Raw genomic sequence first — 22,591 nt, 5'->3', positions numbered from 1 at the left:
TTACAATGATTGCCAGTTGTATATCCTATGAAGAACTTAGTTTCATTCTATTTTTTCTTTTTATTGAAAATAGATTCTTTTCTTACATAATGTATCCTGATTATGGTTCCCTCCATTCCTCTAAGTTCCTCCTCACTTCCCCTCCCATTCAGATCTACTCTTTTCTGTCTCTCAAGAGAAAAGGTCAGCCTTCTAAGAGACAATATTAAAATATAACAAAATAAAAGGTACGATAAAAAAAAAAACTATCCCATCAAAGTTGGGCAAGATAAACCAGTAGAAGGAAAAGAGCCCAAGAGAAGTCACAAGAGTCAGAGACCCACTTGTTCACACTGAAGGAACCTCATAAAAACACTAAACTGGAAGTCATACTTCATATATATGAAGAGGACCTGGTACAGACCCGTGCAGGTCCTGTGCATGCTGCCTTAGTTTCTGTGAGTTCATACGAGCTTTGCCCATGTTGATTTAGAGGGCCTTGTTTCCTTGGGATCCTCCATTCCCTTTGGCTCTTACACTCTCTCCACCCCCTCTTCCATGGGGTTCCCTGAACTGTGAGGGGAGGAATTTGATGGAGACATCACATTTAGGGCTGAGTGTTCCAAACTCTGTCTGTCCGTCTCTCTCTCTCTCTCTCTCTCTCTGTATAATATTTGGCTGTAGGTCTCTGTATCTGTTCCCATATGCTGCAGGGGAAAGCTTCTCTGATGATGGCTGAACAAGGCATTGATCTTGTACAGCAGAATATCATTAGGAGTCATTTTAATCACTATTTTTAAAAACCAGTAATATATAGTTTTTCTGTAGGTACCTGGGCTATGTAGTCTCTGATTCTTGGTCACTCAAGCAGTGCCAGATATGAGTTGCATCTCTTTGGAGTGGGCCTTAAGTCCACTTAAGATTATTGGTGGTCTTATGGCTGAATAAACTCCGTTATGTGATTATACCACATTTTCCTTATCCAGTCATCTGTTGATGAACATCTAATGTTGCAATAAAGACAGAGGTGCTTGTATCTCTGCAGCATATTGAGTTAAAATCCTTTGCATATACACCCAAGAGTGATATGAGCGGGCCACATGGTATTCCTAGTTTTAGTTTTTTGAGGAGCCGCCATACTGATTAATGTAGTAACAACTAATTTCCACATCTATTAGCTTTGTGAAAGCGCTTTCTTTCTCCCACAACCTGTACAATATTTGTTATTTAATATCTTAACAACAATTATTTAGACTGGGGAGATGGAATTGAAAAGTTCTTTTAATTTTGACCTCCCTGATAAATAAGGATGTTAAACATTTCCAAAAGACCGTTGTCCATTTGTTTTGCATTTGGTGAGAAATGTGTGTTCATTTCATAATCGATGTACTGGGTTGTTTGCTTTGTTTGTATTTAGTCTCTTGAGGCTTTTTAAAAACTATATATTCTGGTTATTAATCTTTCGTCAGATACAGCTACAAAGATATTTTTCCATTCTGTTGGTTGTCAGCTAACTCAGTGAATCATTTTCTTTTCTATGCAGTAGTTCTTAATTTCATAGAGTTCAATTTGTCAATATTTGGTTTAATTTCCTGAGGGGCTGGAGTCCCTTTCAGAGAGTCCTTTGTCTGTGCTCATATCTTGAAGTCTTTTCTTCTCATTTTCCTAAAATGGTTTTAGTGTTTCACATCTTACATTAAAGTCCATTTTGAATTGTGTTTAGGGTGAGAGATAAGAATCTGATTTCATCTTTTCTGTATTTTATATTCAGTTTTTTGTGTTTTATACCAGTTTTTTTTAAATGTTTTTGCTTTTGTATTTATATCAGTTTCCACACAGTATTTGTTGAAGGTGCTGGCATGCACAGCTCTGGCATCTTTGTCAAAAATTAGGTGGCTGAAGTAGCATGGTTTATTTTGTTTGCTTTATTCTATTAATATTCATCTATGTGTCTGTTTTCATGCCAGGACTATGATATCTTAGTTGCTGTGGCTCTGTAGTATAATGAGAAGTCCAACATTGTGATGCTTCCATCACTTTTCCTTTTCTAAGGATTTATTTGGATGTCTTGTGTCTTTCCTTTCCTACTGGTACTTGTCTCCTTCCATTCTTTGTCTTTGTTTTTCCTTTGTTTGTTTGTTGACACAGAGTATCATGTAGCCCAGGCTTGTATAAAATTCACCATGTAGCCAAGGATGAACTGAAACTTCTGACTCTTCCACTTCTACCTCCCAAGTGTGGGGATTACAGTCATGCATGGGACGTTGTGTCTATTTTATGGTATCCTGGGAACTGAACCCAGAACTTGGTGCATGTTTGGTAGGCGCTCTACCTGCTGAAGCATATTCCAAGTCTTTGTATCCTTTTTGTTTCTTTTCTTGACTTATTGTTCTAGCTCAGAAGTAACTTTTTTTTGAGTAAGAGTGGCAGAACTGTTGTGTCATTCTTGACTTTGCGGAACTGTTCTATTTTTTTCTTCCTGTTTGGTATAATGTTGACTATAGAGTTGTTGTATATAGCCTTTATTTTGCTGAAGTTTGCTCCTTCTTAGTTTGTTCAGAATTTTTATCAAAAGGAATGTTAGACTTTGTCAAAGGCCTTTTCTGACTTTACCAATCCAATCCCTTTTTTTTTTTTGTGGTAGAGTCTATATATGTGATATATGACATCTACTGATTTGCATTGTTGACCCATCTCTGCGTCTCTGGAATGAAGCCAACTTGGTTATTGTGTATTGGGCATGCCAGCATTTTATTGAGAATTTTTGCACCCAAGTTTATCAGACATGTTGGGCTATGGCTTTCTTTTGTTGCTGTTGTAGTTTTTCAGGTTTGGGTATTGGAGTCATATTAGCTCCTTAGAATTCCCTTTCTTCCCATTTTGTGAAGCACCAGTGTCCCTATGAACTGGAGAAAGAGATCGAACTGAGTAGTAGAATACTTGCCTATCAGGGACAAGGTTCTGGGCTTTGTTCCTTTCCTGAGGGAAAAACATTTCTGGACACAAAGGGACAGATTTACTTCAGCATAGCACAGTAGTAGTTGGTGACTTTCAATGGCTCATCCCTACCAATAGTAGGGTCATCCAAACCCTCACCCCACACACCAAAGTAAATTATATGATATTATGAATTGGGTTCACCAGGCATTTATAGATTATTATAACCCCAAACTATATAATACACATTTTTCTTGACATTCCAATGGAACATTCTCTAACATACACGTGTTTCAGTACACAAAGTGAGTCTTAGCAATATAAGAATATTATTGTTTTTATTCTTTGTGATCACCATGGCCCCAAATTAGAAACCAATATTTTAAAATATAAAAGATATGCAAACTCATGGAGACAGAACAACAGACACTCTATGGGATGATGGACAGGTCATCAAAGACATTAGGAGGGAACTTCAACAAGTTCATAGCAGAACCTATGGAAATCAAAGAAGCCAATTCCAAGGGGGTGTTCATAGCTATTAAGTACCCACATTAAAATATTCAAGAGCTTTAAATAAATTGTGACATTTCTCAGGGTCCTAGGACAACAAGAATAAACCAGTATCCCAAATCAGTAGATGGAATAGAATAATAAAGATCAGGGCAGAAATCAATGAAATGTGAATGAAAAGAACAATACAGAGAATTGCTGCAATAGGGACCTGGTTCTTTGAAAACAAATAGAATGACAAGCAGCAGGACTAAATGAAAAAAGAGAGAAGATCCAAATTAATAAAATTAGAAGCCAAAAGGAAGGCATTACGTTAGTTCCAAATGAGACTTGGAAGACTATTGGGGCACACTTAGAAGAAGTACATTCCAAGAAAATGGAAAATCTAAAATAAAAGGATAAATTTATAGACATATATGACCCTTGAAGAACATACAAACGGGAAGTAGCGTGAGGGACTCAGTGGTTAGTGCACTGGCTCCTCTTCCAGAGGTCTAGATTTTGTGCCAGCACCCATGGCAGCTCACAACTGGTTTTTAATAACATCTATTGAAACAAAATTCTGGAAGAGTTAAGAGAACAAGCCGAGTGATTAAAGCCTATAATTATATCTTATGGATTTTATGGAATAGAGTGATGGTACTATTTTATTAGATTAGCTCATTTATGTAGCCAGTGTAAATTTCTAGTGACTGAAGGAACAATGTCTCTAAAGTAATAGAGAAGAAATGCAAAGGAAAACTGTCTGAAAGGAGGCAAAATTGAAGGCAACATAGAAGACAAAAAGAAAGTCAGTGACATCAGCTATAGAAGGAAATACATAGAAGTATTTTAGTAGACAAAATCAATCTAACTTTTCTCTTACAGGACACAGATTATCAGATTAGTGAACACATTTGCATCTGCACATTATAAGCTTTCTGTCATTGTGTGATATTAATAAGTTCCCGCCCCCCCCTGGGGCCTGTGAACTCCCAAATGGGTTCTTAACCCCACTTACAATATTAGGCATGCATTTCCTACTGGGAGAGTATTTAGAAGTCAGTTTGATGTTATGTCCACTTAGCAAAATAATAGTAGTAGGTTCACCTAGGAGTCTTTGAGATCCCGGCTATGAGTTTGTGTCCACATTTACAGTTGCAGGCACAGGTTTCCTCCTGTGGAGCAGGCCTTAAATCCAACTCCAGGATGACTGATTGGTTCCATACCATGTGGGCCATTATTGTATTCATTGGCATGGGTTTCCATGCTCTGTGTTAATGCAGCTTACAGGAATCATGGTTACATTAGATTATTGATGAATTTTCTTCCCCAGAAGCCTGTGAAACTGTGAAAGTTTATCACCTTTAGAAGCTGTGAAATCTAGCCCCAAAACAGGGTCTCAGCATGTGTCCCAGTCTGGCACTGACCTTACGATTCTCCTGTCCCTGCCTCCAGAGGGCTGAAGTTACATGTGTGTACCATCATGCCTAGTTTAAGAACAGAAATTATGCAAGTAAAAGACTGAAAAACATACCATAATAATCCCATTAAAATATGACTTATATAGATAGATTTATACCTAGCAAAATAAAGACTTTGGGAATAAATTAGCATTGGATTATAGATGGTTAAACACACACTGAAGGCATAAACTTTTTAAATTTGTATGTATCACAATTTCAAAACTTCTAAAGAATAAATTCAATAGTGATTGTGGTATAAAAGAGAACAAACACCGAAAATTAATGAAATAAGCCTTCAACATTTAAAACTTAAGGGCTGGGATTATAGCTCAGTAGGAGGTTCCCCTAGAATGTGCCAATGGCAAAAGAAAGATGAAAGGAAATGAAGAGAAAGATAAATCAGGACAAAGAAGACATTAGGAAGCAAGGGGGAAATCAGTCAAAAAAATAGTGGAAAGCAAGAATATGTGATCAGAAATTAATATAATAAAAACAAGGGCACTGCAGAGTCTTCTCTATTAAAACTATCCCAAACTTATTTTTTGAAAGAATCAAATAAAACTCAAAAATATTTATAAGATTCAGATTCTAAGAAAAGAAGCTACAAACCACATAAAAATGAAGCTTTAATTTACTGATAGATGGGTATGAAGCCGAGATCAAGGTTATAACTATTGGATTCGGTGGAACCAAATCTGGGAGAAACAGTGAAATGAAGAACCATAGCAGGTGCAGGGCAATTGGGTGTTATTTTTACTAGAATGTGAATGTGATATCTGTAAGTGAGCAGTGCACTTTATTACACTTCACTCATGAGGATGGCTGCTTAGAGCGAAACCACAGTGAGCAAAAGGGAAGTGAGAGTGATAAACTCACTATTCAGAATGGTGATGTCTTAGGTTCGGGCACGGAGGAGAGTGTGGGGAAAGGACATCAAGGACCTTGTTTTTGTTTCATGCTGTTCTTGTGGCAAGTGGTAGAAATATGCTTTCTCTCCATTTTAATTCTTGGCTGTAACACATACTTACATATAATTTTAAATAATCTTCATGAATGCCTTGCATTTATACCTGCTGTATTAGCAAAATCACAGAAAATGACATAACTTCCTAAACTAGTTTCTGTATAGATTTCCCCCCAAACTAGTATTTCCTTCTTATTTGAGAGCAAAGGAATTGGCTTCATTTTTAGACACCAAACGCTTATGAACTGGATTTCTATTTATAGCCACTTTCTGGTAATTATTACTTATAGCCACTTTTCTGCTTTCTAGGCTTTTGGTGAGGTTGCTCAAACACTGTTCATAATGTCATCACTACACGTCAGCTGTGCAGTCATGGACCAGTCCTCATTTTAACTTTTAGCCACAATACTTCACTGTCACCTTCCTTCATATCTAATTCCTAATGTCTGACTCTACTGTCCTGATATGGGATGATTAATAAGAGAGTGGCAGGATTCTGAGCCCCAGACTATGGCAACTCCTTAGGCTCTGCCCTTCGACTAGCATGCTTTGGGCATCACATTTAAAAAACAATAGAGTGCTTAGGCCTTTAACATGAGATTAATTATCACTTTGAGATGTTTTGCTCTTCTGTGGCCAAGGGCTTTGTGGATATTGGTTGCTACAATGGCATATCTGAAGTAGTCATTTTTCTTCCTGTAATTTCTTCACCTATATATACAGTTACAAAACCATCATGTTATGGAATACATACTTTCTACCAATATTCTAATAATCTGTTATCTATGTTAACAAAAAAGAGCAGGTATGCATACAGAAACCTAACCCATTCTTTCGGCCAACAGTGGAAAGAATAAATACCCAACCATGTAATGTTGGGCTATTGTTGTTTTACGGTATAGCCAGCCATGAGGAACAATACGCCCAAGGATGGAGTCAGTATTTTTGTGTGCAGCTTCTTGCTCAGTAACTAGTAATCATTCTCCTTTGCCCTATTTATTACAAATTATAACTCACTGTGGTAGGAAGCAAATTATACTTGGCCATATCATATTTATTTGTGAAACTCTGCAGAACTTGCATAGCAAGGGATTTTCTTTTTTTGACTGCGTTTATTTCTGGTTCCCAGTAATTCAGGTGTCTTTCTCCAAATGATTCAATATTCTGAGATGTGCCCAATTTCTTTACTTAATAATAAAACAGTCCGGGACTCATTGTAAATCAGTGGGGATTCAGCAATAAGGTGCAATATATAACAAAGGCAGCATAGGCTATCATTGGAGATAATAAGCAAGCACATTAATATTCATGCCTTGTGAAATCCTGGCTGTGTTTCTGAAAAGCTGGAGAATGCATTCCAGGTTTAATGTTCACCAGTAGATGTTTGCCAGGGATTTTTTCAGATATATTTCTTGTAGTCATTTATCCATGGCATCAGTGTACATGTGGGAGACTTCCATCCATGGTTTCCATTTACTTAATTGTGTACTCAGCTGATGTTTCTCAGTGACTACCCACAATCCTTTCTGCTTAGACCTTGGGTTTTTCTTTGTGTAAGCTGGAGGTGCTGCTGAGTAAGGCTGATCACATTATGTGTGTCTTTGTGAGGGAGATGAAGTTAGGGATGGTAGCAAAATCCAAACCAACCAACCAACCCAACAAACAAAAACTTGTGTTGTTCTGCAGGGTGCAGAATTTCCCTAGAGTCTAAGAAATTCAAGTTAGACTTTTTCATATAACATGACCTAAGTCGGGCCCATAAAAAAGCAACACTGTGCTATAATGGATGTGGAGATGCCAACAAAGGGATGTCACCAACACAGGGTTACACAGACTGAGTGTTTACAGTGTCAGAGACCACAGTTGGCTATAACCCATGCTCTCCTTCCCAGAGCTGGCAACTAACAATACCTAAATAAGGCATGTAGAAGTGTATTACAGTTATCGTTAAACACATGACTAATGGAAGACAGGGTAGTGTATAGTCAAGGTTACAAAGAAGTAGAGTCCTAGTCAACTAAGAAACCAAAACAAAGATGATTTACAATGAAAGGGATATTAATCCTAAATTGCACAGTTATTTACAGTATCCCAAAATGCAATATATATGTGTGTGTGTGTGTGTGTGTGTGTGTGTGTGTGTGTGTGTGTGTAAATAGTTGTCCAAGAGTTCAGAGATAGGCGAGATGGAAGATCAAACAATAGATGGTAAACTCAGAAAAGAAACGTTAAAGATTAAACACTGGGGCTGGTAAGATAGCTTAGTGGGTAGAGCTTTCCACCCAAGCCTGATGACCTGAACTCAGTGCCCAGAACATACAGAAATGTGCAAAACAGATTCATTGTAACAGAGTTGTCCTCTAATGGGACTTCCCCTCATTACACCCCACACCTCTCACACTATACCCACCCATACCCACACCCACTCACACTCACACCCCCATCACCACCACACACATGAGTGGGGGTTAAAATAGAGAAAGCTGGGAATAGAGCAAAATAAGGTATCAAAGGACAAAAATTGATTTCTATAATTCTTAATCACACCCTGCCAAATGCACAATACGGATCATGGCTGAATGAGCAATACTGAAAACTGAAGAGAAAAGACACCAAAGACGAGAAAGCCAGCCTGCACGTAGCTGGTTCCCTAAGGGATAGGAGCAAATAACACAGAAGGAAAGTAGATGTTACAGAGACCATCCCCAAAGATGTAACAGCACAGCAGCTGTTAATACACCTTGAGAAACATCTTTACACTCCAAATACAAAAGAAAACATTCGAGCAAACAAGCAACACAAATGATTTGCCAGGAAAGATGAGAACAGTAATACCAGTTTCCTCCTTTTCTTTTTCTTTTCTGGTGTCCCTCAACAATGCCACAACAGTGAAGCAATTGATGCCTCCCATTCCTAAAGACAATTCTGTGGCCCAGTTTTCCTTTTGGACCAATGAAAATAAACATACCTAGAAGGATGAGGCAGGAGGGATCATGCATTTGGGGTCAATCTGGGCTACAAGGCATATTTGAGGCATGACTAGGAGCTGCGTAGTAAGACCCTGTCTCAAAAATATATAAATGAAAACAATAATAGCAAAAAGTGGAGAGAAGGAGGATAAATAGGCTAATCGTGGGAAAGTGTTTTGACTGAGTCTTCGTGAAGTTTCTCTTGTGGAAGTACTTAGTTCTCTAAGTAGTTCAGCCTCTGCAAGCAGTAGACAGACTCAGGATGAAGGACTGGAAAGTCTCCTTGGGTTAGTTCACTTGTGGGCCAATGTGAATGGATTGCAGAATATAGAAAATTCCCAAACTATAACAATGTAGAAATGATGTGTGAGACAGGATAATAGTTTTTATTTTTCACCTTTTATAGCTAAGGGAAGATGATATAATTTAATGATGATAAATAGAATAGAGATGTTAAGTGTTCAAAGAGTGAGTATGTAAGACAAATAATATATGTGATGGTCACGGAGATGCAGAGGGAGGGCAGGTGTGATTTCCACTGATATCTCGTATGCTCATAGACAGTCAATGAGGAACGGATCTCAAAGGGAGAAAGGGCTTTGCCTTGACCCCTAGCTAGTACAGCATGGACTAGGTCAGATTAGAACCCAGGCTGGCAACTGGTGTGTGTAAACAACACATTGGGCGTGACCCAGCTGTATTGTTTCATCTCACTGACTTTTCTCTCTGTGGGATTAAAATGGAAAGTATGAAGTTGCCATGACAATTAGTTAGGAAAGTACACCGAATGGCTTGTACCCCACTGAGTTCCACAGCAAGTGTGATACATGCATGGTATCATCGCTGTTTCTGTGCTGTGGTTGCTATGGCTCCTTATCAAAGATGTCACTTCCATCCACATAAGACAGATTGTCTCTACAATTGTTTGCTGACTTTTAAGTCTCGAAATGTTTTTTTCTTTTCCACCCAGACTATACAATATGTATGTCCTAAAGTAGCCTGTGTTCTCCTGAGGGAGACCACCTGACAAAATTCTGTTAAGTACCAAATGATGAGGCTCTAGGTTCTTTGCTGAGACATTGTTGATAGGTAAGTGAAGAGGAGGATGGGTTATGAGACCTAGATGAGCTGAATACATTTCTCCCAGCTGAGAACACCAGACCTGCAATCTCACATTCTACTGCCTAACTGTGAAAGAAGCATCAGCAGTCACGAACTGCATTTATACCACATACAGTCATGCATCATGTTTACACCACACACAGTAATGTGCTTTGTTTACACCACAGAGCCCCCCTCCACTCTCCCAGCGCCCCTCCCCATCCCCTCCACTCTCCCAGCTCCCCACCACATCCCCTCCACTCTCCATTTCCTGCATTTTTTCCAATAAAGACTGCCCTTGACCAACACCAGAAATAAATTTGATTTCTCTAATGTAGAAGGTAATTGGATTTTTCCTTATTGAATGCATCCCTTTAATGATTGTCCCAGCAACTGCCAATTTAGCTGTAAGTGACCTCTCATCGATCAGATGATATGTCTTAAAATAAAGAGTAGGAACTGGGGTGAAAAAGACCATCTGCCTGGCATCTAAGAGATTGTTTCTTAGCCCCCATCTTATCATTTTACTGCGAAAATGCTTTATCTCTGGATGTGGTTTCTATAAAACAAGCTGCATAATAATTGGTCATCTAGCTGCAGATGACTGCTCTCTAGGAAATATGATAAGTATGTCTCAGAAATTACCCTGGAGCAAAGAATGAAAATTGAATAAAACATGCCCAGTAATCGTTTTGTTACATGAAAATATTTATTATCATGTACACTCCTCCAAGAAGAGCCGACACATTGCTGAAAAGAAGAAATGAAATGTTATTTTTTTTTTTAATCTGGTCAAACATGAAATCAAACCTTGATGTTCTGTTAAAATGCTCAACACGAGACTTGTTTTCTAGAAGGATTAGGAAGGGAAATGGCTGAAATTGTTACCACAGCTCTTTCTTAAGGAAGTTCTCATCTGAGACTGTGTGGCTGAATAGATGGGATTTAAATTCCTTTATTTTGTCCACATTTTGTGACAATACATTTCACCTGATTTATGCCTTTTATCTATCTTTCCCCTGTGATCATATCAATAAATATCTTGCATCTTTTTTTGAAGGAAATATAATCTTTGGTCATCACTGTTAGTGAGAAAATAAAAAATTTGTAATTGGGAAGGGTCAGAACAAAACCAAACAGATGATAAAATAATGAAGGTACTAGCTCCCTTTTAAAAGCAACAAGGACTGAACAGATGGCTTGGTGGTTAAGAGCCCTGGCTGCTCTTCCAGAAGTTCTCAGTACCTGTGGTTCACAACTGCCTGTAACTCTGGCTTTAGTTAAGCTGATGTCTTCCTGTCCTCTGTGACAGACATCTGCACACCTGCGCGCATGCGTGCACACACACACACACACGCATCCCTGCATACCTGCACACACCTGCACATATACACACCTGCACACACACACATACCTACACACACACACTGCACGCATGCACACACACAGCTGCACACATGCACACACACACACACCTGCATACCTGCACACACCTGCACACACACACTCTGTGCATGCACACACACAGCTGCACACACGCACACACACTTGCACACATGCACACATATACACACACACAAGTAAAAGTAAATAAAATACATGTCTGCCTTTTTTGAATTGTCACTATTAGTTGCTCCCATGTGTGTCCACAGCAGGGGGGTTGGAGAAACTGAGACTCTCCTACAGTTCTTCAGTTCTTTCCACTCCCCTTTGTCATGATCCTCCACTCTTGGAGGGGGTGATCTAGGTGTCCCACTTGCAGCTGTACATTTAGCCACCACTTATTATCCTCCTTTTGGTTATGAGTCTGTGAAGTTACCACTGACCACTGCACGAACAAGCTCGTCTGACCAAAGCTGATAGCCCAGGAGTATTTCTGAATGGATAATCAAAATTCTTCTTTACACCATGCATTATACTTTCTTCTATATCAGGTTTCTTAATTTTACATCTACGTTGTGTGTGCTGGCTAGTTTTATGTCCACTTGACGCAAGCTAAAGTTGTCTGAGAGGAGGGAATCTTAATTTAAAAAATGCCTCCATAAGATGGGGCTGTGGCCACCCTGTAGAGTATTTTCTTAATTAGTGATTGATGGGGGAGGCCCAGCTTATTGTAGGTGGAGCCATGCCGGGCTGGTGGTCCTATAATGAAGTAGGTTGAGGGAGTCATGATGAGCAAGCCAGTAAGCAGTACCCCTCCATGGCTTCTGCATCAGCTCCTGCCTCCAGATTCCTGCCCTGTGTGAGTTCCTGTCCTGACTCCCTTTGATGATGAACAGTGGAAGAGTCAGCTGAATAAACCCCTCCCTCCCCAAGCTGCTTTGGTCCTAATGTTGCATCACAACAGGAGTAATCCTGACCAAGACATTGTGTATTTGAATTTGAGCATTATCAATTAAAATCAAAACTAATAGAATGATGTCTGTTTGATGGAGTATAAATTTTCTGGAAAAAGAAGTTATGTATGCCTATGTATGTGTGCATACAAAACCATATTTTCCTTTTTTTAGGAAAGTCATTTCCCACCCCTATAAGCTTTTTAAATGTTCCTATAGCAGGTTATTAACGACACACTGCACATATGCAGAAAGCTTTGCTATGTAATATGGCTAATGAGCAATTTACTTAGTTAATGAGCCTTTAAAAATAAACATATATTTACTAATTCATTTTGCCATTTATTTTTTGTATAAACGTTTTGGACTGCTACCTGGTCATCCTTAGACATTAGAAAGGATGCAAAGGTAAGCATTCACTGCCAGGCATAGGAAAGGCCAATAGAAAGAAAAGAGAAGCGTGAAAATGGGAAATGGAATGTGGCGTGGCATGAGAAGGTGAGTCAGGAAGTGTGAGTTGTCTGCATTGGAGCCCACACTGGAGGCTGCATGGGGGAGCACAGCTGTCCTTGGACTTCAGCAGATGGACAGAGTCTGTGCGTGTGTCAGATAGAGAGGACACTTTTGGAGGATGTAGAGTTGTAGATGAGAGAGTGCTGGCTGATCAGAATGCATGCATTGTAAATCGGGGGAAATGCTGTACCAGATTCTTGGCAGGGAGGGCAGAAAGTTTTCTATGTGTTATTTACTTACCACTTCAGTGTTCAGGGTGAGGTGAGTCAGAAAAGTGACAAGACAGTGGAATGGAAAAAAAAGCAGACAAAATAAAAATGAAAATAATAATAATAATAATAATAATAATAATAATAATAATAATAAGCAACCACTTTGAATTAGGATTTAGGTAAAATCATTTGGATTTGGGATTTGGAGTTTCTGTCTTTAAGCTTATGATTTGGAAACACTAAAGAGCCATTACTAATCAAAGGCATCCTATAAAAGGTGGTATCCAGGTAAGAGGGGAGGGAGTTCATGCGAACACTGTGTGCCTGTGTAAAGCGCAGTGATGAGACTCATTGTTTCGACAGATAGTATATGCTAATAGTCTTAGTGAAACATAGTTCAATGGAAAAAAATCCTATATAATCTTAATTAACATTTATAAACCAGACTCAGCCCTTCACATGATAAATAACTCTAAACGTGCTCACCCAGTATATAACATTAAATGCACTCTTAGGTTTTTGAATTGAATGAAGGCCATGCCTCTCATTTGTATCTTCTCCTGTATTCTGATGCGAAATATGTGCATAATCCATCCTCAGTAGATGTAAATTTTAGGCTTGTATTGAAATCTGAATTTGAGATTTCCTCAAGTGCTAAGCTAGTTCTTCTCCTCTTCAGGTCACGGACATGATGCTTCAAGACAAGCCCTACCCTGACTGGGGGAAATCAGCAAGAGCCTTCTGGAAGAAAGGCAACGTGAGGATCATTTTATTCTGGTAGGACATTGCCTCATTCATTAATTTATTTCTATGCTACCCCATTCACTAAAGCACTTGGGTTGGGTATAATTTTCATTAGCTGTACAGAATTCTACTTAGGAAGACTCTGGTGCCCCACTAAAATCATTATCATATCTTACAGATTTATTTCATTTGTTTATTGTTCATGAGCTCATTTATAAGAAAGAAAAGTGATGGACAGCTTGACCTGAAGGACACAGTTCTTTTTTTTTACTCAGCAAAATAAGCCGTCATTTTCATCAGGGAAATGGGATGTATAAAATGGTCTCCAGTATACACAAATCACGTAGGCCTTTCACAAGCTATGACTTCTGTTTAAGGATGTGAAGTCCACCTGTAAGGAGCCTCTGCACAAACTGGCTCCTAGGATTCTTTTCTCCATGATTTCCTCTCCTGCCTCAGCACTATCCAATCAATTAAAGAGCAAGCCATTTCACTTTTTATTTTGGCTATGGGTTATTCCCCCAGCATACTGGTTTTCTCTCCTATGTGTAAAGTTACATACATTAATGTGTAGTCAGACTTTCTTTGGACCACCAGCTCCCAAATAATGGAGCACAGAAACTTATTAAATATGAAAGCTTGACTTTAGCTTAGGCTTGTTCTCAACTAGCTCTTATAACTTAAATGAATCTGTTTATATTAATCTGCATTCTGCCACATGGCTCATGACCTCTCCTCCATACTGTACATCTGACTCCCTCCTTGTCTTGCTGGCAAAATCACTTCTCTTCTTCCCTGAGTTCCTCTCTCCCTGGAAGTCCCGCCTATCCTCTCCTGCCTAGCTATTGACCGTTCAGCTCTTTATTGAACCAATCAGAAGGTGCCTTGGCAGAAGCACATCTTCACAGTGTACAAAATGATTATCCCACAACACTGACACTCAGACACATTGCAACTGATGGCATCCTGTGTGGAAAATTCTAGCCTGTATATTTGTCGTTAGAAATGAAATAAGGAATATCTGTTTATACTTAGATGTTAGTTCCATTTTGCTTTTTAAAAATATGAGTGCTACAAAAATAATGGTAAGTATGTGTAGCTGGAAGTTTTCCTGTGTCCTGCAGCTGCTCAGTCCCAAATAAACACACAGAGTCTTATATTAGTTACAAACTGTTTGGTCTATGGCTCAGACTTATTGCTAACTAGCTCTTTTATCTTAAATTAACCCATTTCTATTAATCTGTGTATCACCATGTGTCTCATAGCTTTACCTGTGTTCCATTACATCTTGCTCTCCCTCGACTCCACCTTTCTTCTCCCTGTCTCTTTGCTTGGATTTCCCATCCAGCTATAACCTGTCTTGCCATAGGCCAGAGCAGCTTCTTTATTAACCAATGGTAGCAACACATATTCACAGCAAGACCATCTTCACAGTGTACAAAATGATTATCCCACAACACTAATCCTCAAACTCATTGTAATTGATGGCATCCTGTGCTAGAAAATGCTAGCCTGTACATCTGCCATTAGAAATGAAATAAGGAATATCTGTTTATTCTTAGATATTACTTTTTAAAAATATGAATGCTACACAAATAATGGTAATGATATACTGGGAGAAAATAAATACTCCACATAATCCTTTGCAAGGTAGCACTGTTGCTACATATTGCTAGTGATATGTGGCATTTGAACTCAATTCTCAGCAAGTAAACAAGCAGTTTTTTTTTTAATATGTGAGAATATGAGTCTGTAGCTGCTTGTTCACACTCTGACTCCACAGGTCAAGCATGGCCTGTTTTTATGGTTCTTTTTTATGTAAGCTCCTTCTGTAGCTTGTCTGAATATTATATAACAATGTAGCAAATACTTACCGAGGATGCTCCACTCATGTGCTGCATCATGGACTTGGTACTCTCTGCATTTGCTGATTTAATCCCAACAACCCTGAAGAGTGGGTGCAGTTGTCTGAGACCATTAGTCATTACAAATGACCATGTCTAAGAGAATTGATGTGCCTCTTTTCAAGTAATCATCTTTCATTTTTCTTCAGCTAATTGTGCTGCCTAAGAGTTTGAGATTACGGGAATCTTTCTACCTTATCTAATTCTCTACAGTGGTTTGAAGTGTGATCATTTGAAAGGAGACAGACTCTAATATCAAAGGTGTTGGTGTACTGCCTCTCTTAAAACAATTATGTGATTAAAACACAGTTCTATCATATATATATATATATATATACACACACACACACACACACACACACAGATTGTATTGATCCAAGTAAACCCACTGTGGATTACACATTGCCAGGTGCCAAGGGTTTCAGGGTTCCCCTGTATACAGAGATCTAATGTCTCTGTTGTCATTAGTTACCCTTTCTTTGTTTTATTTGGGTTTGGTTTTGTATGTGTGTGCATGAGTTGGGGGAGCATGCTCTTGTGAGGGGTTTGTGTGTGTGTGTGTGTGTGTGTGTGTGTGTGTGTGTGTGTGTGTGCTTGTGAAGGCTAGAGTTAATATTGGATATCTTCTTCAATAGTTCTTCACTCCTTTTTTCTCTTTTTTATTAAGAAATTTTCTATTCACTTTACATACCAACCACAGACCCCCCCTCCTCCCTCTTCCCACCCCCCATCCTTCCTCCCCAATCAACCCCCTATCCCCACATTTTCACAATCAAGGTCTCCCATGCGGAGTCAGCAGAACCTGGCACACTCAGCTGAGGCAGGTCCAAACCCCTCCCCTCTGCACCAAGGCGGTGCAAGGTGTCACACCCTAGTTTCTATTATTAGAAAGTTTTGTTCTTGCATATAATGTTTTGATCCAATCCAACCTCCAGTCTGCCCCTAAAACCCTCTCCCTGTCATGTTCCCCTTCCAACTGTATTCTTCTAGACAGCAGTGCTCACTGAACCCACAGCTCGACCATTCAGCTAGGCTGGCCAGCAAGTCCTAGGGCTCCTTCTGTTCTTGCCTCCCCAGAACTAGAATTACAGACATGCATCTCCATGCTCTGCTTTTATGTAGGTGCTGAGCATTGAAGCCAGGCCATTTTGTTTGTGCAGCCAACACTTTCCCATCTAAGCCACCTCCTCAGACCCTCTACAGGTATTCTTAATCACAGTTCTATCAGAGGAATCCATGCCTGATTCTCCATAGATCATCTTAATATCATTTTCCTTGAAAATTTCTACTCAGATCTACAAACTCTTTCTCTCTCTTTTATATAAAGATTTTATTTTAATGTATGCGATAACATACTCCCAATGAATAAATCAAATGCATAGTTAATTGATCTAAAGTTATAATTTAATTATAGTTATTGGCCAAAATATAATCTTACATGTAGAACAAATTAAAAATTAAACTAATTTATTGTTCATATAAATTATTAATATGTAATATATTTGCATGTGGTCTTTCCCTGTAATTCAAAGGTAGTAATTCCAACCACAGAGGATGAAACAATGGAAGAAGCATTTAAATTCCATTTTAAGATATTTTTCTATTTTATACATTTTGGTGTTGTTAGGTTGTCTTGACAATAGTATCCTGATTTTTAAAAAGCAAAATCTGATGCAAAGAATTAGACATGGAAATCATATGGGAAGCAAAGAAATCTTTCTTTATATTAATATATGTCATATAAAAGGAACTTAGCAAGAATAAAGGGCATTTGGATTTCTTTTTAGCCATAGGAGATAAAACAGAAAAAGAAATTGATATTTGAGAAACTTATCATCTCAACAATAAAAGAGAACATTTGCATACTTCATGTCACCTACTCAAAAAGGGATGTTTCCTTTTGATTTTGCTCTAGTTATTTTAAAAAATTGGTTCTAGCTCTATGCAGGAGCAAGAGGTATGGTAAGGAAAACTGTTGTGAGTTGCAGTGTGGCTCTGTGCAGCAGACTGAATGACACTGGGGCTCATACAATGCGTGGTTTGCTGTGCTTTCCTGACTCACGAATGCCCACTGGAGTGTTGTCGCCTGCAGTTGTCTGGCTGTCTGCTTCCCTGCCTCGGTGACAGGTGGACTTCCCTGTGAAGGAAATGGTTTCATTTGTACCTGCAAAGACAAGGCTGCTGTAGCACTCGGGCTCTCCCACCAGGGAAAAGACTGAATTATGACCGTGTTTGGAAATATTAGATGCAAGGGGGAATATTCACAGATGGCTTCCAGAGTCACTCCCCAGACCATTTCATAACTTACAAGAATAAAGATCTAAGAATGAAAATCTTTATTTACTTCCATTTCCCCCCCCCCAAGGGTCTATCAGCTGCCATTTTCACTGTCTTGTCTGAAGTAAAAGGACAGACAAAGAAGGCAGTATGATATTGATGGTGTCATCTGTCTCTTTGTTTATTCTCCAGAGACACAGTTGGCTTGGCCTGGATGGGAAGCATCTTTGGATTATATTTTCCATACACGTGGCTTATTTGTTTTTACCAAGAAGACATTGTCTGTGATTAAAGGAGAGATTGGTAGGAAGGAATTGGGAGGTGGGTTGTCTGCCCCGACCATTCTAAGTCACATGAGTTGCTTTGAACAATGAAATTGTGACCCAGAGTGGCACATGTCACATCTATGTAGATGCATTTAGTTTTCAATGAGAAGCAAGCTACCTTGGATGATTGCATCTTCCTAAGAGGATGTGGGATGAAGCAAGCCTCCTGAACAGCACAGTGGACATGTAGTATAAACAAGTGTCAGGCCACCAAGATTGGGGCACTGTTGAATACTGCAGCATGAACTTGTCCATCCTGTTGTATACAGAAACATGTCCTTAGACATAGTCCCCGAGCCACTGTACCCAAAAGCTGGTATTTGTGTTTTATGGCCTGGACAGAGGGTGACAAAGAAATCACTGACATGGATTATAGAAATGATATTACAAGTATGATATGCTCTGCAAGAAGTTGAATTAGAAAAGAATTGTGAGGAGAGAGAGTATGTGTGTGTCTGTACACACCTGTTTGGCTCCACACTGGCACACAAAGAGGATAATACTCTACACTCTTCATCTATTTTTAACTAGGTGTCTTATATTTAGTAAGCACTTTCTCTAGCAGCCTAATAGCTTGGTGGAACTCTTCTGACCTCCAATATTATAATTCTTACCTGGGAAACAAAATGCAACTGTATGTCTTCTGGTTTGAGAAGTATGGCTGTGGAAGTCTAACCAAAGGGTGCAGTTGTTTCAATTTGACTCAACAGGAGGTAGCAAGGAAACTGTTATTATTTTAATTTATTTAATGTACTATTTAATGTGCTAACAAAAATAAAATAGCCAGCTGTGGTGTGGTGACATCTGTCACCCCAGCACTTGGGACATGGAAGCTGGAGGATCCATGTTGTCTCCATGGCAGATAGGAGACTGGCCTATTCTACAAGAGACTCTGTCTCAAAAGAAAAAAGATACAGTAAATAAATGACAACTAAAGTAAAGAAAAATACTCAAGAGTCATAAAAAGGTCAGAGAGAAAGAAATGTCACTAACACCCTTGCAGACTTCGTACCACAACCTACATGATTAAAATTTGTTTCCTTTTTCTTTTTTTCCAAAAAGCATATTTTGTCATTCTGCGATACCTCTTTAAATGCCATAATATTATTTTCTGTTGTAAGGCTAAGATGGAGATAAGGGAATGATTTTGTTGCCCTTTTTACTGAGGTCAAAATATTGACCATTAACCAATAGCCACATAGAAGCAGACTTCATCTTCATATTTAATAATTCCCTAAAAGAATGTGAGCCTCTTCATACCCAGTGAGCCTGTATGATGAAGTCCTGAGTAATTCATCAATGGAAATGGTTTTTCAAAGACTGGGTACCAATCTATTAGTAATAATATGGAAATAATTCAGCATTGAATATGGGAAAAACATAGCACTTTCAAATTTCCATCAAACCTGATGATCCTATGATATTTATTTAAAAATACTCATCTATTCATGAGTGTATGTATGCGCGCGCGCGTGCGTGTGTGTGTGTGTGTGTGTGTGTGTGTGTGTGTGTGTAGAAGCCATAGTGTGTGTAGAAGTCATATGACAATTTATAGTTGATTCTCTCCTTCCATCTTTATGTGTGTGGATGTCTGGGATCAAACTCATGTGAGTAGGCTTGGTGGCCAGCACTTTTACCCACAGAAACAACTAGCCAGTTTCTATGACAACATATTTAACTGGAAAAAATATTTTGTATTTTCCATGTTTTGGTAGAGTGAGTATTCATTATTATTTAATACACTGTGTATTTCTTTCTTATTTCTTTAATCAAATGTCTATCTTTGGTTGAAAACTGCCTTTGTGATTGAGGAGGAACAAACCATTTAAACTAAAGTACCTGTACTGAGTATATCGGTCCCCTTAACAGTAAATTAGCGGCTCCATTGTGAACATGGCTACTTGTAGATACTCAAAATAGAAAGACGCAAAGATAATGCTCCAGCTGACTTTCTTGTTGGACACGAGACACTTATTTCTAGGCCAAAAGGTGACTGAGGGGCCGGGGAGGTAGATCATTGGTAAAGTGCTCTCTGTGAGAACAAGAGGGCCCCCAGAGCCCATGTCAAAAAGTGATACACATGTGTGATCTTAGTGTTGAGGAGGCAGAGTTCTGGGTATTTGCTGGCCAGCAGGTCTTGCCTACTTGGAATGTTCCTGGCTAATGTGAGAAATAAAATAAATAACGAAAATAAAATGTACACAGCACGTGAAGAATGACACCTGAGGTTGACTTCTGGCCTCCACACATGTGTGCACACATTTGCACACACAGACACATAGATATCTATACACATACATTACATTTATGCACATATACATGCATACATAGACGCATGTGTATACATAGGTACACATTAATTTGTATACACATGCACACAGGTATACACATAGATATATACATTGGCAACATACATGTACACATGTGTATATACATGTACACATTTTCACAGATAGAAATACACAAATATACATACACATATTTTTACACACACGTGTATGCACATAGATGCACACATTTGCACATGCAGACATGCACACATTTGTACAGACACACATGAAAAGCTATTGCTATCTCATTACCTTGTTAGCATGTGATATGAATCATTCACTTTGAAAAGTGACCCATATTCATGCCAGAGAAATTTAACTCTTGGGGATACATTTAAGCCTGCATATTAACCCAACCTCACGACTTTGTAAATTTAATATTGCTGAATTAAAATTAGCCAAGTTTTAAGTAATCTACTTAACAAATATTTATTAAATACTGAGTACAATGTAACATAGTTATTAGAAACACAGCCTTGTAAGCCTCCAGCCTGGTTTTCAGTTCTGGCTTCACTGTTTATTACTATGTGTTCATTATAATTTTGTTCTAAGGCCTGTTGTTTCTAGCAGCAGATGCTGGCTGTGGTTCCTAGAATATAACTTTGAAAGACAAAAAAACAGGTTAGTATCTTTTTCAGTGCAGTGAAGAATGCAGGGAGAAGAAAGGAGGAAGTGTGGACCAGGAGGTGGGCATTGTGATGTGGTGCCAGATGAGATGGAATTGGTTTTGTAAAGAAGTAGAGCTGAAGTATCACCTCAAACTAATGAGGAGCTGTGGGGGAGGAATTGGTGGTTGGTTAGGTACCGGGAATGAGGAAGAGGAGAAGTCCATGACTACTCTGAGCATATCGAGCTGAGCAGTAGCTCAGTGGATGATGATTGACAGCTGTCTGCTGCTGTAGGAGCTACCACAGCAGAAGCAAAGTTTTCAGTAGGGCACAATGAGCCCAGACATGGAGAACAGAAACACTCAATCATCAGTCACATGGATATGGATCTTGGGAGCAAGTTCTAAGACAGCAGTGTATGAAAACTATATTGTATTTTATAATTGTAGTTTGTACAGGTGGCAGCTACATGTACCTGATGTGTGGAGAAATGTAATAGGATGGGAGAAAAAAACAAATACATTAGGTTAAAAACCTATACGGCACAGGAGTCTCCAAATGAGAGGGAGTGCACATGGAGGGGATGGGGGGATAGTGCACTGAATGAACAAAACCCTAGGGAAATTGTGTCAGATGTCAAGAGTGCTTTTTACTGTATGTGGTAGCATCCACAGCCAAATGCCAGCGATGGGTGAAATAAGTCCCAGCACTGCGCTCCCATGGTCTTAAATGCTGAGGAAACTGACCTTGGCCAAAGTGGTTCCCAGGAATGAGACTGTTAGAAACCAGGCTTATTCAAAGTCAAGCCATGATTAGCAGAGGAGGGATTGGGAAATATGAGGACAGTTGAAAGATGAGAACAAAGGTTGGAAAGACATACATATTACAGCTTATTACTCTATAGAAGTAGTTGGCTTTATCTACAGCACACACATTTTTGTGTAAGAGAAGGAGCTCATTTTGCTACATAGGCATCATATTAAAACATCTCTTGGTTCGGAGATAAAGAATAAATAGTTCACAATATTATGAGTTAAAATACCACTAGACATTTTAAAAATGCACAAAAATAAAACATGGTGATGAAGCTTGTACACATTTCTACCTTTATCCCACTATTTGGAAGCTGTTTTCTGTGCTGTGTCCCTGGACTTAGCATGGTGTCCAACAGACAGCATATGTTCTGTGCATTCTAGAGAGGTGTGTTCTGTGGTCAGGGATTCCCATCCTGCCTTGCTCTGCGATATTTGTAAAGTCAATTCAGATGGAGGACTTCATTGGAAATCATAAAAAGAAAATTTAAAATAATTTAGCTTGCCATTAGTGTGTGCTTTATAAGAGTCATAAAACTTATTAATGTATTGTCTTCCAAAACAAATAGAAATCACCTTAAAAATCACCTTGGCCCTACATAGTGTGTTCTAAACCCAACT

General features: G+C 38.9%; 1 protein-coding gene across 1 annotated transcript in view; it reads left to right on the top strand.

The window, feature by feature from the left end:
* Positions 1-22,591, top strand: part of Tmem117 (transmembrane protein 117) — a 458,729-nt gene that overhangs the window by 283,612 nt on the left and 152,526 nt on the right. The window contains exon 4 of the mRNA XM_059247072.1: positions 13,649-13,746. Within this exon, the coding sequence (XP_059103055.1) occupies positions 13,649-13,746 (98 nt within the window). The remainder of the gene's footprint in view (positions 1-13,648; positions 13,747-22,591) is intronic.

Source organism: Peromyscus eremicus, chromosome 20 (genome assembly GCF_949786415.1).
Source record: "Peromyscus eremicus chromosome 20, PerEre_H2_v1, whole genome shotgun sequence".
Lineage (NCBI taxonomy): Eukaryota > Metazoa > Chordata > Mammalia > Rodentia > Cricetidae > Peromyscus > Peromyscus eremicus.
The sequence above is the reverse complement of the archived record's forward strand: the minus strand, read 5'-3'. Positions and strand labels throughout refer to the sequence as shown.